The sequence below is a fragment of the Cibotium barometz genome, chromosome 31 (genome assembly GCF_041138505.1).
Source record: "Cibotium barometz isolate CiBa-2024 chromosome 31, ASM4113850v1, whole genome shotgun sequence".
NCBI lineage: Eukaryota > Viridiplantae > Streptophyta > Polypodiopsida > Cyatheales > Cibotiaceae > Cibotium > Cibotium barometz.
This window is the reverse complement of record NC_141076.1, coordinates 27480517-27498580: the sequence shown is the minus strand read 5'-3', so window position 1 is coordinate 27498580 and position 18064 is coordinate 27480517. Positions and strand designations below refer to the sequence as shown.

Here is an 18064-nt window from a genome sequence, read left to right as displayed (position 1 = left end):
CTAGGAAGGTTACTCACATTCATTAACCATTCAAGATTACTCTTCAAGTATCTAGTTGAGCAATATGTGCATTTTGCGAGTGTCAATGTGGTGATTCTTCCAATTGAATAATGTTACAACTTTGATTCTATATTATAGTGAGGATTTGGTGTTAATGACAATGTCTTTAAATAAAAATAAAAAATGAGCACGATTTATTAGTTGAATAGTTTTCAAGATTGTGACATAATGGCCACAAAATTATAATAATCGATTTAGTCTTGTCTCCATGACATGAGGGTAACACTAAAAGAGTCATTACAATGCCTTTACAAACCAAATTTGGCTTACATGAAAACTCAGCTGCATGATGCCCACATGTCCATCATGAATGCGCATCATCAGAGGTAGGGTTCTTACAAAATAATAGCGATTTTATGACCCGGAATATTACCTCTCTGGATTCTACCAAGGGAAGGAATGTGCATAGGACGGTGGCAATAATTGCCCAGATCATGGAGATCACAACCCACAAAGCAAAGTAGCTCTGTCAACAACATACCCAACCAAAATGTTACATAAAAAGATTAAAAAATCACAAGACTCCATAGCCATCACCAAAAGAAGTTTCATAAACATATGTACACCTACACAAACCCCTTAAAGTTCACCACTTTCAGGATGACAGAACTAACAACAGAGAATCACATGGCAAATGACCTAAGGAGAGAAAAATGTGCACTGATTTAAAGATGCAATGATAGGCTTTACTTTTAACATGCAATGGTGGTGTGCATTGGTATAAGCTAGTACAGACTTATTTTTTATTACCTCAGAGAAGACACCTGCAGGCAAAGTCAGGAGAGGCCATACAACCACCAAGAGCACACTTAGAGCGATTGCCACAAAGCTCGTGAAACGGAAAGACGCATCCAATTCAAGACTCTCTGCAGATTTGGCCTCTACTTCATCCATCAACTCGATCTCTTTAAACCTGAGCACACGAACCAAGAATACCACAGTCAAATCATATAGATGACAACACCATCATTGAAGAGGCAAACAAGGTACTTCATGAACCTGTTATAACTGTCTGTTGTGTCTGGTAAGATGATTGTCCAAACAATACAGATAATTGCAGAGATTAACACTGATACTATGGCACCATCCATTGTTGGACCAAGTTGCTGCAGCGAGTCTGAAATCGAAAGTTCATGATAGACAACCTGTATCATTTGGAAATGTCAGCCTACCAAGGAAAACCATTCCCAACGTCAGTGACTAGTTTTCTAGACCAGGATCCCATGATTGAAGAACTTGTACCTTAGCATGAACAATCCATGCTATGATGGCACAGACCTGACCTCCTAGTGCTCCTGCTATGGCAGCACCTTTTGGCACAGCTGGCCAAACAAGCATGAAAGAGAGGGGAGGAACAGCTGAAGAGACTAGAAGTCCAACCACTAAAAACAGAAAGTTCACATCAATATTCACCTGGAGACATGAAAATATAAGTTAAGTTCTTTAAAAAAAAAGTGAGTCAAGCGTATAGACTAGCATGCATAATTAGTAGAACAAATCATACTTGCAAATTTGTACAAACTAGCCTAGGCATGATAAAAAATTATTATGATCCTTTTGTTGGATAGGTGTCATCTCCAGATGGTGTCACGCTAGTGGCACACTCTTTAGCCTCTAGGCATTTTTGGGATTTATAGCATTCATTTCCATTTTTTTCTATTTACACACATTTTTGGGTGGAGGAACTTTCCTATATATATGAGGCATTGTAGTTCATTTCTAATCAAGTTGGCTAGTGGTTCATTGATGAGTTCTTGAGTACATTGTCTCTTCTCTCATCTCTTCTTTCTCACATGGTATCAGAGCAAGGTGGTGGCGCATATAGAGCCTCCTTATCCTTCTTCCTCTCTACCTCTAGTCCTCTTCAACAACCCCACTTTCAATTGCGTTTTTTCATTCTTTGATTTTCTGCTAAACGAATGCGTTTTTGAGGATTGTGCATGCTAGACTTACTGGAATCATCGTGGTCTACAACTTTGCAGAAGAAAGTTTTCACAAATTCCTCACGATTTTTTGAGTTATCCTTCGCAAACTGCCTGCATGCAGAATTTCTGCTTGCGTTTTTTGCAGAAGCCCTTACTCATCATCCTTGCACTCATTCAATGATGCAAGAGGCTTCAAACCAGCCCCTTACCATCCTCTACTAGTGTGTTTTTAAAGCACTTCAATCCGAGTCCTACAACTCTACTTGCGGTGAAAACATTGCCAACTAGTTTTCCCTACATGCGGAGCGTTTTTTTGGAGGCTTCTTGTGGAGAGATTTCTTGGCTGCGTTTTCATCATCAACTTCAGCCCTCTTCATGGTGTTTTGAGGTACATATTCATCCTCTTTTCTACACCTTTCTACCGGCTGAAAATTTCACTTTGCTACACACTTTGTGTTTGCGTTTTTGTAGACAATCAACTCCTCCATACTTCTTCTACCTAAGGCTACATTCTCAGCCCTCTTTTGGTGGTTTCTACGGAGTCTATTGGTTCATATATCGGCTGCGTTTTGTGGTTGCGTTTTTGCACTATCTTTGTGTATATTTGGAGATACTTCCTTGGTGGACAGCCCATCTATTGGCTGTGTTTTTGGAGGTACGACACTTCTTCCCTTGTGTTTTCCCACCCTCCTCTCCCTATGGGATCTCGGAAGTCCTCTACTCCAAAAGACAAAGGCAAACTTGAAGATACTATGGATCCTACATCTCCTACGATGGTTGGACTGGCAACTACTACAACGGAAGTTGGTGCAATTCCTTCTTCGGTAGGTGCTTCTACTTTCTCTTTTCCGTCATATCCATTACCTTCTACGGATCCTTTCTCTCTTTCTTCTTTGTCCTTTATGCCTTCCTATCCACATACTTCTATGCCCTCTATGGTGTATCCCCCTACATCATCTATGCCTTTTATGGCAACTTCATCTACTATGATTCCTCCTTCTACTACTTCCACTACTACTTCTCTCCCCACTCAATCATATCAGTCCTTTAACCCATTCACTCGATCTTTGAGCCTTCCAAGTCTTTCCGATTCACAAAAGCTTACCCCAAACAACTACCACACTTGGTCCTTGTTTATGCAACTTCTTTTGGAAAGCGCCGGGGTGTGGTCTATAATCACTTCTCCTCATATAGTGCCTTCTCAATATCAAACCTATATGGATGCACGGGCCAAAGCTTTACTTGTGCATGGCATGTCTACATCGGTTGTGTCTCAATTTCTCTCTACAAGGAGTACGGCTCAACAATTATGACACGCTATACAAATGCAATATGGAAGACTTTCAACGGTTAAGATGGCTAAGTTGGAAGAAGATTTGGATAAGCTTTCTATCTCCGAATCTGACAACATAGTGGAGAAGCTTGGAGAATTCAGATGCAAGCGAAAAAGCTCGCTGAAGCTCCCGCCGTCACCCCTGCTCGCGCTGCCTGCTCGCCCCTCACCTTCCCTCCCTCGCGCCCCCCCCCCCCCCCCCCCCCGCCTGCCCTCGCTTATGCGCCCCCCTCTTCATCTCGCCATCGCGCCTCCCCCCTTCATCTCGCCTTCTCGCCCTCTCTCGCGCTGAAGCGCCCGCCCCCCTTCAGCTCGCCATCGCCCCTCCCTCACCTCTTCAACGCCCCGTCCCTTCCCCCTCCGCCAACCCTCTCTCCCCCCCCCCGCCTCTCCGTTCGTGCTGCTCCCGCCCCCCCTCCCCCTCCCCTTCTTGCTGGTTTTTCCGCCCCTTGGGGGTTCTTCCTTTTTTTTATCCTTCCGCCTTCCCTCTCCGCCCTTCGTGTGCAGCTCGGTTCTTGTAGGTATCGCATTCGCTCCGCCTTCGCCACAGCTTTAGACTCTGATGGAGGCTCCTCCCACCCCACCTCAGACGGACTCTTCTGCAGCCCCCTCGACCGCCCCTGAGGATACCCCCATCAGGCTTTCTCTTTCGCCAGAAGAGGAAGCGAGCCTCGCCGTAGAGGTGGAACGCCTCCAGGCACATTCCACCATCTGCCGTATAGTTGGCACTCGCCCCAGCAGAGGGGAGATCCGGGATCTTCTTCAGGCACGCCTTCTTGCAGACGTGGGCAAGATCCTGGACGTTCAGCTTCTGGGCCGTGGACACTACCAGATCGAGTTCGAGACTGCCCAGAGCGTGGCCCAGGTCCTTGCCATGAGTCCCCTTGACATCAGGGGCGCTTGGGCATTCTTTAGACCTTGGCAGCATGGCTTTGACCCCGCAGCGGCCGAGCAGGGAGAGCGCCTTTTCCATGTTACTGTTTGCTTCCCTAGACTCCGCCGCGAGTACCTTCCGCTCCTTTCGAGGCTAGGAGCATTGGTGGGCTCAGTGCTCGAGACTGGTCCCACTGCAGCCTTAGTGGTGGCTAGAGTAGCTGGGCTACCTTCGGTCAGAGTCTTGGTTCCTGACATCTCCTCCCTGCCGAAGGTCATTCAGCTACCTAGGATAGGGGGGGGGATGGATTGATCAGAGAGTGGAGTTTTCGGGGCTCCCGAACCAGTGCTTTATTTGCAGACAGGCCGGCCACCTGGCCAAGGCCTGCCCTCGCAGGAGACCCCGACCTACACCGCAGCAGAAGCAGGCCCCTGATGGCCTGCCCACAGATGCGGCTCGGCAGGCAGCCTCCGGGACACCTGCTCAGCCCACAGAGACCTCGGAGTGGTAGCCTAGACAGGGGCGCCGTCGAGGGAGACAGCCCCAGCAGCACGCCCAGAGACCGTTGCAGCAGCAGCCACAGACTCAGCATCACTGGGTTCCCGTGAGGAACAGCTTTGCTCCCCTCCAGGAGGAGCCCCAGCGCTGACTAAGGACCAGGCGATGCCAGCACCCCCTCCTTTGCCCCCACCCCCCCTCCCCCGTCCCCCCCTCCCGCCTCGCTTCCTCCTTTGCCTCCTCCTGTCCCCGTTCCGGTTTCGGCAGCGGCTCCTTCCCCACCCCCTTCTCCCCCCCCTCCTCCCCCCCCCCCGCTCGCCTCAGCTCCTCGGGAGGCCCTGGCAGTCCCCTGGCGTTCACCTACAGTCCGGAGGGCTCTGAGCACCGACCTTGCTCGAGCACCGCAGAGGAGACTTACCATGCCGATTCGGGCTTCACGGATATCCTCTATCCGCAGTCGGCTGAGTCGTCTCGACACTAGACAGCGCTCGGAGGCTGTTGATTACTCCTCCACACGGCTTTTTGGAGCAGAGGGCCCCCATGAGCCAGCACCCATCCGAGTTCATGTAGTGATACCTTCGGCCCGCAGGGTTGAGGCACTTGATTCAGCGGTGGCCTTCTCATTCCCTCTCGGTGGCCCTTGCGACCGGGAGTGGACCCTGGAGCTCGCTCTTAGCACTTTGAAGACTCAGGCAGTTGAGTTTTCTCACCATGTGAGCGATCTGGAGGTGACAGATGTAATAGGCCGACTATGGGAGTTGGCTCATTTTTTCATTGATCCCGGGAGCGTGGATGCCTCAGGGATTCGACATTTGGTCGTTCGCATTGTGGCAGACTTAGCACGCGACCCTGGATATGTATGCATACACGAGGGTGTGCTGTCTGAGCGGGAGGTAGTCGCCATGGGACACAGCCACTGGCGCCTGATCCGAGATTCTTGCAGTACACCGGGTGGGCAGATTCGTAGCCGCTCGGATGGGGACTATTCTCCATCCAAGCCGCTTGCGAAGGCCCGCCGTACGGCTGAGACAGCATCCACCGCAGCAGGTCATCCATGAGGATCATCCCATGGAATGTACAGGGCCTTGGTGGCATACATTATATACGTTATCGTGGTTGCTTGAGGCAGGAGCTTCAGAGATGCCTGGTTGGGGGCAGTATTGATATTCTGTTGATGCAGGAGCACCATTTGGGTGAGAGTAGGATCCGGAGATATGGTTCGGTGATGCCTAGTAGATGGGACACCTTTTGGTCTGCAGGATTTGGCCCTTTCGGTGGGCAGGGAGGAGTATGTATGGTCATTGCGGATGTATGGCGGCAGGCCATTGTGGATCGCGGGATCATTGTGCCTGGTAGAGCACAATATGTCATTCTAAGGACGCATGATGAGCTCTTTGGCATGCTCAATATCTATGCGCCCAACCATGCTAGTGCCAGAGCAGAGTTCTGGACCCAGGTTACGGATGCATTGCCAGAGGCCGCACATTGGTGTGTTGGGGGAGACTTCAACATGCTTGAGGACCCGGCCGATAGGGTGGGAGGCAGTCATGTTACAGTGCACGGTACGGAGCTTGCAGCTTGGGAGCGATTTTGCATGACACTGAGGATCACTGATGCATGGCAGCATGAGGCCTTCTCCCGCTCTCAGGACAGTCTTAGTTTCTCTCGGTCGGATTGCCGGCAGGGAGGGACTAATCTATCACGGATTGATCGCTTTTATGTGGGCGACAGGTTAGGGGAGCGAGGGGGCTCAGTTGGCATTCTCGCTGGCACCTCTTTTTCAGACCATGCGCCAATTATTTTGACTCTAGAGGAGAGGACACGGGAGACCAGCTTCCAGTTGAGGATCCCAGAGAGGGTACTTACAGATCCTAGTCTCGCTGAGGACATTGAGAGGATATGGCATGATAGTCAGAGCTCTGACAAAGATGCAGCAGGCCAGTGTGCCCAGGGACTCATCGAGCTTAGCTCTTTTTTGCACGCTACAGCCTTGACATGGCTGGGAGAGACCCGCGAGAGGGAGCGTCGGCTGAGACGTAGCCTTGCTTCGCTTCAGCGCCTTCAGGAGTAGCAGCCTACATGTGAGTGGGTGGCGTCCCAGCTGAGCCATGCACGCCAGGAGGTTAGAGAGGTAGAGGAGCAGAGACATGAGTTTTACTATCGTCGCCAGGCCTCTCAGTGGACGCAACTTGGTGATAGAGTGACTGGGGAGTTTTTTGAGATTACTGGGTCCCGCCATGCTCGAGCAGGAGTTGCCAGCTTGGGAGGCCGGACGGATCGGTAGCTACTGAGCCCGAGGAGATCAGAGCCATAGCCACTGGGTTCTATAGAGACCTGCTTTCAGCGGAGCCAGCCACTGAGACTCGGGATGCTTGTAGACAGACTGTGTGGGCCCATGTGCAGAGGAGGGTCACAGATCGTATGCGTACAGTTCTGAGTGAGCCTATCTCAGAGGTTGAGCTTGCTGAGGCCTTGAGGGTCCTTCCGCGCCATAGTTGCCCAGGGAAGGACGGATTGACGCCTGCCTTTTTTAGACGCTATTGGGACCTTTTGGGGCCAAGCCTCCGCAGGGGCTTTCAGTATGTTTTGGACACTAGGGTGATGCCACAGAGCTTTACAGAGAGCTTGATCTTTCTTATCCCCAAGGGGTTGGGAGTATCAGATGATATTCGGCATTGGAGACCTATTACGATCCTCAATACTGTCTACAAGGTCTTGGCCAAGGCCTTGAGTTTGAGGATCCAGCCCTTCCTGGGGGAGTTGATTCATGCTACCCAGACAAGATTTGTCAAGGAGCGTAGTATCCTTGACAACATTTTCACCTTCTGGGAGGCGACGGCCCGAGCTAGATTTCTTGGTGAGGACTTGGTCGTGATGCTTCTCGATTTTGAGAAGGCATACGATAGAGTCGACTGGGGTTTCTTAGAGGGCACTATGCTTCGCCTGGGCTTTGAGCCAGGTTGGATTCGAGGGGTGGCGGCTCTATATTCCACAGCTCGTAGCCAGGTGCTGATTGCAGGAGGAAGAGGGCCGAGTTTTGAGTTGACCAAATCAGTCCGTCAGGGGTGTCCTCTAGCCCCGTTTCTTTTTCTCTTCTTTGCGGAGGCTATGAGCATGTATCTGATGGCAGAGGAGGTTGGTTTGAGAGGAGTCGGGGGGAGGACCTGCTCGATGCTGAGTTGCTGATGACACGGGTTTATTTTTGCATGGCCAGGAGGCCAATCTTCAGCGGGCAGAGCAGTCGCTCCAGGTTTTTAGTGCAGCTTCGGGAGCATTGATCAATTGGCGCAAGACAGTGGCCTTTTGGATCAGTAGCGCTCCCACTCCGGCATGGAGCCCAGACCCGGGTTTTAGATGGATTCCTCCTGGCACAGCAGTGCGATATTTGGGATGCCAGATTGGACTAGATTTGTCACCTGAGCAGCAGATTGCCCCGCTTCTTCTGAGCATTCGGAAGAAGCTTTTGTATTGGAGTACAGCTCGGCTATCCTTGGCTGGGAGGGTGGTGGTGGCAAATCAGGTGCTTTTAGCGACCATGTGGTACATTACGTCTTGCTGGATCTTCTCGAGCTCTTGTATCAGCTAGGTACAGAGGCTGATCAGGAACTTTCTTTGGTCTGGGCGGGATGGTCAGCCAGCCAGGGCAAAGGTTGCTTGGGCAGTTATTACACTTCCGTTGGCCCAGGGAGGCTTGGGCATTATAGATCCAGTTGATCAGAGTAGAGCCTTATTAGGGAAGCTTATTGTTCGGGGGCTGCTTCCAGGCGCAGAGCCTTGGAAAGAGCTTCTTTTGCAGCGGCTACAGGCTCGAGCTCCCCCAGCAGGCACTTGGGCACCAGAGATACGATGGATCTTCATAGAGATGAGGAGGACATGCCTTAGTAGAGGATGGGAGGACAGATTTGCCTTGAGCATCCTGAGAGCTTGGGAGTTGCTGAGACCAGGGCTATCTCAGAGACCTCCTTCTTGTGATGAGGAGCGGGCCAGACAGCCACTCATCTGGAGCCCAGCGGTTCGCACAGAGCAGGGTCATATGCTGGGTTCTCGGCCTCGTCTAGCCTGGGGACCATTGACGGGCGGCAGGCCCAGCACGCAGTTTTGGAGACTGGCAGGCCTTCTGCAGTCTCCCAGAGGAGATCGAGGTTACTGTTCGGTTGGGGCGACATATTTTGACGGCGAGGAGGATGGTCTCTCCAGCTGCATCGGGGCACTGGCGGCTTCAGGGACTCTCACCGGAGTTCCTGGAGGACTTTTGGACCAGGCTCTGGGCTAGTCGACAGGCACGCAGGATCTCGACTTTCCAATGGCTGGTCGCCCACAGGGGTTCTGCAGTTTGGCACCTGGCTTGTCTACAGCGGTCTTCCGGCGGCCTACGTCCGATGCGGCCACCCTATGGAGACACAGAGACATTGCCTATGGGATTGCCCTCAGGCGCAGCAGATTTGGCTGCGGATGCTACGCATTCTGGCCCCCCTCTCTCCAGAGGGGATGTATACGTGGGATGCCGCTGCTTGGTCGACTTCGTCAGGGCCTGCTATGGGCTATGAGACGGAGCAGGACAGCTAGGCCATCAGATTCATTAGGAGCCAGCCTCGCCTTGTTCCTTCACTGGACTTCTTATCCGCCGGCTGGACACAGGAGAGGGATCTACGATGGGAGCTCCTCAGCAACCTCACCATATGGTTCACCTGGAGGGCGCGGTGTTTCAGGGTCTTTGAGGGGAGACTGGAGCCACCAGCCGAGACTGTTCGGGGGATCTGGCAGGAGCTCATCCACACCCTGCGAGGACAGTACGACCGCATCCAGGGCGACTCGGATGAGGCGATCTTGCGGTGCCAGGCCTTTCACACCACTTGGCGCAGCGGCCCCTTCTATACCCTACACGTGGGGTCCCCCCGTTGGCACTACAGTCCACCTGTTTGGCTTTTCCCCCCTCCTATTGTATGATATAGCCTCTCGGTTCTTTGTACTGATTCTTGTATTTTTCAGCACCTAGGGTGAGTCTCCCTGGCTGCCTTGCTTTATTCTTTGCTTTGTTTTCTTATGAGCAGAGAGCATCTTTTGTAGCCCTACGGGCGTTTTTTTATATAACTAATGAAAGGATCTTTTCTTGAAAAAAAAAAAGCTTGGAGAATTCAATCAAATCAAACGGCAACTTGAAGAGTTTGGTACATTGGTAAGCAATCCGATCCACAAGCTACTTGGTAAATTGCCTTCTTCTTTTGAATCGTTCAAAGATACCATCTTTCTTCGAGTTCCTTTCCCTTCTTTTGAAGAGACTATGGGTCTTTTTCATGATAAGTGCCTTACTCGCAAGCAAAACAAAAAGGACTCGGCTTTTGTAAGCCAAGGCAAGGGCAAAGGCAAAGGTAAGGGGAATGATTAACGCAAAGGCTCTAATTCCAATGCTAAAGATTCTTCAACCAAAGGTGACAAGGACAAATCAAAGGATTCTTCCAAGGAGTGCACTTTCTGTGGTCATAGTGGCCATACGGAGAATCGTTGTTTTGCTAAGAAGGCGGCATCCAAGAAGGTAAAAGCTGAACTTGAATCCAAATCTAAGGGTTCTTCTACATCAACATGTTCTCACGACAAAAACAAAGACAAGACGGAAGACGGTAACGCCAAGATTGCACATGTTGCTATGTCTTCTACTTCTTCATGTGACACATCACTTGTGGTAATCAACGATCTTGATACGCATACTGCGGATGAGTGGATTGCCGACAGTGGTGCTACCTCTCACATGACGAATAGTTCTTCCTTATTGGAAAACTATAAGTCTATCTCTTCATCAGTACACATTGGTGATGCTTCGCCTCTCCCTGTGATTGGTATTGGTGATGTTTCTTTTGGAGATGCTATCTTACATGATGTTTTGCATGTGCCTAAGATGTCTGCCAACTTATTTTCTATCTCTAAGGCTACTTCTAAAGGTCTTGGGGTTTACTTTGATGATGAAGTGATTGAAATCATTGATAGACAGTCACTTTCTTGTGTGGCACATGGTTATCAAAATGCTGGGCTTTATCATATAAGCTCTTTTACAGCACAGTTGCCACCACATGAGTCTCATCTTCATCAATTATTTGCTTCTCCTAAAGCACTTGTTTCTAATGAAGATAGTGATCTATGGCATTTCCACTTTGGCCATGTTCCTCTTGCTACTTTGCAACATCTTGTCTCACATGATATGGTTACAGGTCTACCAAAGCTTCAGAAACCTCGCCATCATATTTGTTCTTCTTGTGCTCAAGGAAAGCAACATCGGGCTTCTTTTCCAGAGGAGGCTACTCATAGGGCCACACGCATACTTGAGCTTATTCTGTTGGAAATAAGTGCACACTAGGTGTACTATTTCTCTAGTCTAGTTTCAGTTGAGTCTTTGTGTTTTGAGTCTAGTGCCATGTGGCACTCAGGGATTTATCCCATATGCACTCATGCTCAGCTCTTGTACTTTCCCCCTATATATTCAAGGGGTCACATCAATGGAATTATCTCAGTTTGCTTCATCCCTCTTGCACTTTTCCCCATGTTCTAGTTTTGTGTGATACCATGCTAGATTTCTAACATGGTATCAGAGCCATGTAGATTCCTCTTCTCCTCAGCCCTTTAGTCTAGATCTAGCCATAGATTTTCTCTAGGTCTAGCTTCCTTTTTAGCTTTGCCCCATCGGGGGTCTTAGATCTAGCTCTAGCAACTCTCCTCTCCTATTCTTTGAGGTGCTGCTGATCTGCCACAAGCTGCCCTCGACATGATCTGCTGCAGCAGCCCGCTATGGTGTCGCCCTTCTCTATACTGCTGAAACAGGCCGCTCTCCTGTTCTACAACGAGTCTTCTGCTGCTGCTGCATCTGCTCGACATCTCCAGCTCCTATTCGACACGACTCTACTGCCCTGATGTCGCCCATATTTTCTGCAGTCGACAGTCCCTATCGCCATGGAGCTACTTCTTTGCTTCGAAATAATTCTGGTGTTGCCTTGCCTCAACGTGATGCTCATATGCCCCGTTATTTTTCTGCCCCGCTTCTGTTCAGCAAGCAGGCCGACCTGCTCTCTTTCCCTGGGGTCATCTCCATTTTCCTCATTATGCTACAGCAGCAGGCCGCTTCTGTCGACACCTTTCTTCCTGCTGGTGCTGCAACAACAACTCGTTTTTATTCTCTCAAGGCTGCGCACCTCTTGTTTTTCAGTATGGGCAGCCCCCATTCTCTGTTCAAGACATATTCTCTGCTGGTTGCTCCACTCCTATATCAAAACGAGGTATTAGTTGGTGCTCTTTTGCTTCCGACAGGCCCGTATGCCTCTCTCTCTGCAACAACATTTCCTCGAAGAAATCTCTGTTTGCAGCTGCCTTTCTCTCGGGTTACCCCCTGGATAGCGTGTCTGTGACATGGGCTTGAAAGGGTGGAAGACCTGAGGTAAAAACTAAAATGGATTATCCTTTGTATGCTGCAATATTCTCAGTTCTATTTTATTCTTAAAAATTAATTTTCAGAACCGAATTTTATCTTGTAAGAGAACAGACACTGCCCATCAAAATAGGGGTAAGACCTTCTCATTTCTGATGCTGTCTCTCATTTATTTATCTTTGGCATCTCTTCTTGGGTACTCTGCCCTTGCTCTCTGCATAAAAAGACCTTTTTTTTTATCTCTCCTACTTTGGTCACCACATGATGTAGGCCAAAGAGGACCCTGTTCTGGACTTACCTTCCCATCTCTCTCATATTTGTCTATGCTTTCATGCTATCTACCACCATTGATCACCAATGATGTAGATCATGGGGTAATGTCATGTCTACATGGACTTATCTTTGTCCCTATCCAAGAGGCACCCCTGCATTACTCACTCTAGCAGGAGGATTGCCCTTGAGGAGGGATTATCAATCAAGGTCCATCTCTCTGTCTATCTACAATCAGTCAGTCTCTCTGTCTATGTGTCTATCTTGTGTGATCTTACAGTCATATGTCTCTGACACTCTGTCTATCAGTCTATATGCCTATCTTTTGTGGATTAGTTACCCACATGTCTTTGGCATTTTGTCTATGTCTCCATTTATCTTCTATTTGTCAGTCTCTCTCATGTCTATCTGAAAGTCTCTCTCTCTGTGGGACCACTCTACTGGCTGATTGTCGCTCTCTCTGTCTGTCTATGATCCACTCTTGTCCCTACCCTTGTGGACCCATATGAGGATATCACTTGAGGAGGGGTGTCTCAGGATCTTTTGTCTCTCATGTCTTGTCTCTCAGTCTATCAGTCTTTATGTCTGTCTTCTAGTCTTGTCCATCTTGCCTTCTAGCTCGTCTCTCAATCCTTGTCTAGTCTCTCTGTCTAAGTGTATTTTCCAGTTTTAATTTATTATTTTAAGTCATGTTACTAAGGTTCATGAAGACAAATTCACGCACTGGCGGGGTTGCAGATGTTCCAAGATAGGGCCAAATCACCCTGTTGGTCACTATGATGGGAGGGACTATCTCGAAGGGTCACAAGACACGGGCGCCTAGATTGTGCGTGGAATTATCAAGTTTGGCCCATTTGAGAGGAGAGAAAAAGCAATTATAAGTGACTTTCAGCTATTTTTGGTAGTTTTATTTAAAAAAGAGCTCTATCTTCAGTGAAAAAGCAGATCGCAACTCATCGCGTGGAGTTTTTTAGGACAGCAAGACTTGCAAAAATACCTCGTTTTGCGTGTCAATTGATCTTGGCCCTTTTTTGTCAGGCATCCTCGGGTTTTACCCTCCTTCTGAAGCTGTTCATGCAGTTAGAATCTTCATTAGAGCTTTGTATCTGCCGTTGGGTCATCCTTGATTGCTGTTTTTGTTGGTTGCTGGAACTATTATGCTTTATGGCACTTCTCTTCATGCAGGCGCTTGCTACAGAGCTGATCCCTTGCTGATTTTCTGGTCATAACAGCTGTTTGGCATGTTTTCTGGTGTTTTATCTCTCTTCCACACATAGGCCAGGGTTTTCTCAGTGAAAGCACACAGGCAGGGCCTTTCTCTTGGATTCAGAGAGGGCTGGAAACAGATTTTCAGGGCTGGACAGCACCTTTCATCGTGAAGAAAGTGTCCGACTTGCAGGTATCTGGGATGTCCGTGGTGCCTTCCAGGTGTCCCATGCATAGCAGATGCCACAGGGGTTGATTTGGGACTGTTTTGTTGTGAAGAAGGTCTTGCTTTTCAGGTGAAGATTGAAGATTGAGAGTTCTATTCCGACAAGGGCCGCCTAGGTATCTGGGGTGTCCATGGTGCCTTCCAGGTGTCCCATGCATAGTAGATGCCACAGGGATTGATTTGGGACTGTTTTGTCATGAAGGTCTTGCTTTTCAGGTGAAGATTGAAGATCGAGGGTTCTACTCTGACAGGGGCCGCCTATAGGGTTGAAATACTCATGCATGAGGCGAGGTTCGACCTATACGACCTTGTGGTCAGAGAGTAACGCCTGTGAGGACCGGTCTGGACTGTTTGCTTCTTCTTTTTTTTTTCATTGCTGTATTGGAAGAATTCGGTTGGTGTGTCAGCTCATCGTACTGGCCCCTAGTGTTGTGCACTGTGAAGATCTCTTTTCTCTTTCATGTTGTTGAAGATTAAAGTGTGTTAAACAGATCATGCGCGGTTGTGCTTCAGTTGAGCAACCCATGGCAGCAGGAGCACCAGCACATAGCTAGGATCCCAAATGCTCTCATTGGAGACCCAGAGATCGGCGCCCACATTAAGGAGATATAGGTAGCCTTCTCCTTTCACACAAGCACTACCACCCCTTCACTGGATAGAGCCCTCCTCGAGATCAGCACCTTTTCTCCAGTCGACAACAAGAGAGACTGGCGGCTTTCAGGGAGCAAAAGAGGAGCCTTCAGCATAGCTTGCCCTCTCTCTAGCGCCTCCAGGAGCAGACCCTGGATAGTCCATGGGTGGGAGCACAGTTGGAGGTCGCCCATACAGCCCTGGCCACCATAGAGGAGCAGAGAGTTCAGTACCGTTACCATGCCAGGGCTTCCTTTTGGACCCAGGCAGGAGACACAGTGATAGGGGACTTCTTCGGCCGCGTGACAGGTCCTTACCACCACAGGGATGGAGTTCGGCGCTTGCGAGGCCCCGACAGCACGGTGGCCTTTGATCCTCCGTGAGTCCGAGCCATTGCCACAGAGTTCTACTCCCAGCTACTCTTGGCACCCTCCCTCCACCCAAGAGCAGGCACGACAGTTGGCAACACCTGCGACCGGCTTCTAGTTTCTTTCTTTCAAAGGCACTGGGATCTCTTGGAGGTTGGCCTATGGGCGGCTTTCAACGAGGTCATGTAGACACACCCTCTTGGAGCGTTTGGCAAAGGGCCTAATTCACTTGATCCCCAAGAAGGGGGGAGGCAGGCTTGAGGTGCGACAATGGCACCCCACCACCCTCCTTGGCACAGCATACAAAATCCTCGCCAAGGCGATTGACCTCTGCCTTTAGTCGCAGCTTCCAGACCTCATTCAAGGTGCCCAGACAGGCTACAACTGAGATGGAGGCCACTGCTTGGCTCGGCTGAGGCAGGAGGATATGGCAGTTCTCCTTCTCTTTAACTTTGAGAAGGCTCATGATCAGGTTGATTGGAGTTTTCTCGAGGGCACCATGCTTCGGACGAGTTTCTCGGCTTCTTGGATTCAAGGAGTCCGAGCTCTCTACTCTTTGGCCCACAGCCAGGTCCTTATGCAGGGCACCCGCAGGGAGCGCTTTTCAATCTCTTGCTTGATGCACAAGGGCTACCCCTTGGCTCCCATTGTTTTCCTCTTCATTGCAGAGGCCATGAGAAGTTTCCTGACATGGGCCTCCAAGGTCTCCGCCTTCCCATCCGCTCTTTGGAGGAGCTCATGGATGTGGAGTTTGCAGCAGATGGTGCAACGACTTTGCTATCCAGCTCGGAAGGGAACCCCCAATGTTTTGCAGAGACTATTGATCTTTTTTGCCTTGCTTCCGGTGCACGCATCAACTGAAACAAGTCGTGTGGTTTTTGGGTGGGTCCCTCTTATGCATTGGCCAAGTTTGGAGGCTCAACCATCTTCATTATTATTTCTTCTTCAGCATTTCCACCCCACTCTTCAGCCTGTGGTTCAGCTCTGCAGCCTGCTGTGCCTAGCCATAAAGCCCCAGCTTGTCACTCAGTTCTGAAGCCTGTCTCCTAGCTTTTAACATCAACATTTACGTTCAGCTTCGCAGCAAACCCTCCCCCCCACGCCCCCACCCCCCCTGACATGCGTTGTGGACCTGCGCAACTAGAAACCTGGCTCGATTCTCCTGCGGGAGCTTCTCTCTCAATGATGCACCCCTGATTTCTCCCAAACTTGGCTGATTCATGCAGATTTCTCTTCCCCCAATGCCCTTGATTGCAGCTCGCATTTGCACCCAATTGTAGCCCACTTCAAATCTTGGCATTATTGGCACAACCATTCATGGACTTACATATACAAGAATATAAGGGGATAAACAAAGATGGATACCTTGAAGATGAAGCAAGAAAAAGCTCCCATGCCAACCCCTATGATCAAAACTGCCATACGTGATACATATAAAAGCTCCTTACCGGTTGCCTGAGGCCTTAAATAAGCCTGAATCAAAGAGGAACAACAGAGAGCAATTTGAGTAGTGAGTAATAACACTTTAACCCCTCATTAATATCCCTTGCCTTTTAAGCCTAATTTGAACTATCCCTTGCCCCTGCAAAAACCCTCCAACCTCATTTTACCTTGTAGACATCATATGTAAATAGTGAACTCATTGCGATGAATTCAGCTGAACCAGAAGATGTTGCAGCCATAAATACAATCGTCAAAATCAAAATGACACCTCCTGCACAATCCACAAAACCCCATTTTTAAAATGGACGCAAAGACAAGAAAGCTCAGTAAAAAGTTATAATGCTACATTTAACAGTTCACTACCATGCCAATAACTACAACCACAAGATCTTAAAGTTACCACAATTTTTTTTTTGGGGGGTGGCCACGGGGGGCGCGCCGGAAGGGGGGGGGGGGGGGGATGGGGATGGGTGGGGTGGGATTGGTGGGGTTTGAGGGATACCATTGAAGAAAATGACATGGAAAATATTTTCATCACCATTACTAGGCCAGACTTAAGTTATGATGTTGGACTTGTGAGTCAGTTTATGTAGGCCCCTAGGAAAGCCACACTTGGATGCGGCTAGACAGATTCTCAGGTACATAAAGTCGAATGTTGATTATGGACTTTTCTATGAGGCTGGTATAGAGATACAGCTACATGGTTCATATATGCTGATTGGGCTAGTAGTGTTGCAGACAAGAGATCTACCAGTGGTTTTATGTTCTCATTTGGGAGTGTTGTTGTGAGTTGGAGTAGTAAGAAGCTCTCTCTCATAGGTGCATTGGGTCTTTAGTAGACATTTAATATATCTTTCTTTCTCTCTTATATTACACAAGATCATCTACTGATTACATGTACATATGCTAGTGTTAGATGTTTTCCTTCTACTTTTTCTTTCAGTATATCCATGGTACCATTGTAACACTTTTGACCTCATAGACCCTTGGGGTCTTTTGTAGATGCTAATATTACTTTCTTTCTTTGTTTCTCTCTCAAAGAGCTAGATGGTCTCGAGCCCCAAGATACAGATCCTCCTCCTGCCAGCTCCAGATCAAGGAATACTCCAGCACCATAGAGCAACACCACTACGAGAGATCAACATTGATGCTACTTACTCTGTCCTCAATGTTGATACTACATGATGGGATGGGCTAGTTTCATTGTTCATCGTATATGAACATAATATGTGGGCCTCAAACTTCTCTGGATCCGAGATAACATGACCCAAGAAAGTAACCTTGGTCATATAAAACTCTAGTTTCTTGGGGTGAATCCGCAACTAATTCGCCCATATCACCCAAATGGCAACCTCCAAATGACCAGTATGTTCGTTGCTGGTTTTGCTGAAGATCAGGATGTCATCGAGGAACACAATGATAAAGGTTCCTAGATATGGTTTAACATCATCCTGCTGAAACTAGCGGGGGCATCTGCCCGCCTACTCTCTGCACCCTGCCCTGAAACCCCAATCGTTGCCCGTCAACCTCTTCCCGCTGCCCATCTTTTTTCCCAAATTCGATTTCATCTCCGATTTTCCCCAATCCATTTGGAGCAAATTCAATTCTGGCAAGTCTTCTGGAGGATCGGAGAGCTGCATCCATTCAGCATCTTAGGGGCTCTCGCATACATATTGATTAGATTGATGCAACTATTCCACATGAGTGGCTCTCTAGGACCTTTCATGGAGACTATCATCCGAGATGGCTAGGAGTCTTTTCAAGGATAGGCATACCTCTGCAAGTCATTGCTCTCCTGGGCCAGGAGGCTACAGATTGCA

General features: G+C 49.0%; 1 protein-coding gene across 2 annotated transcripts in view; it reads right to left on the bottom strand.

Moving 5' to 3' along the window:
• Positions 1 to 165: 165 nt before the first annotated feature.
• Positions 166 to 18064, bottom strand: part of LOC147620688 (urea-proton symporter DUR3-like) — an 87617-nt gene continuing 69718 nt past the window's right edge. For both annotated transcript variants that reach the window (XM_086824957.1, XM_086824958.1), the window contains 6 exons: positions 16412 to 16515; positions 16167 to 16274; positions 1303 to 1473; positions 1060 to 1205; positions 811 to 973; positions 166 to 526 (listed from right to left, as the gene is read on the bottom strand). In XM_086824957.1, the coding sequence (XP_086681083.1) occupies positions 365 to 526; positions 811 to 973; positions 1060 to 1205; positions 1303 to 1473; positions 16167 to 16274; positions 16412 to 16515 (854 nt within the window). In that variant the 3' untranslated portion in view covers positions 166 to 364. The remainder of the gene's footprint in view (positions 527 to 810; positions 974 to 1059; positions 1206 to 1302; positions 1474 to 16166; positions 16275 to 16411; positions 16516 to 18064) is intronic.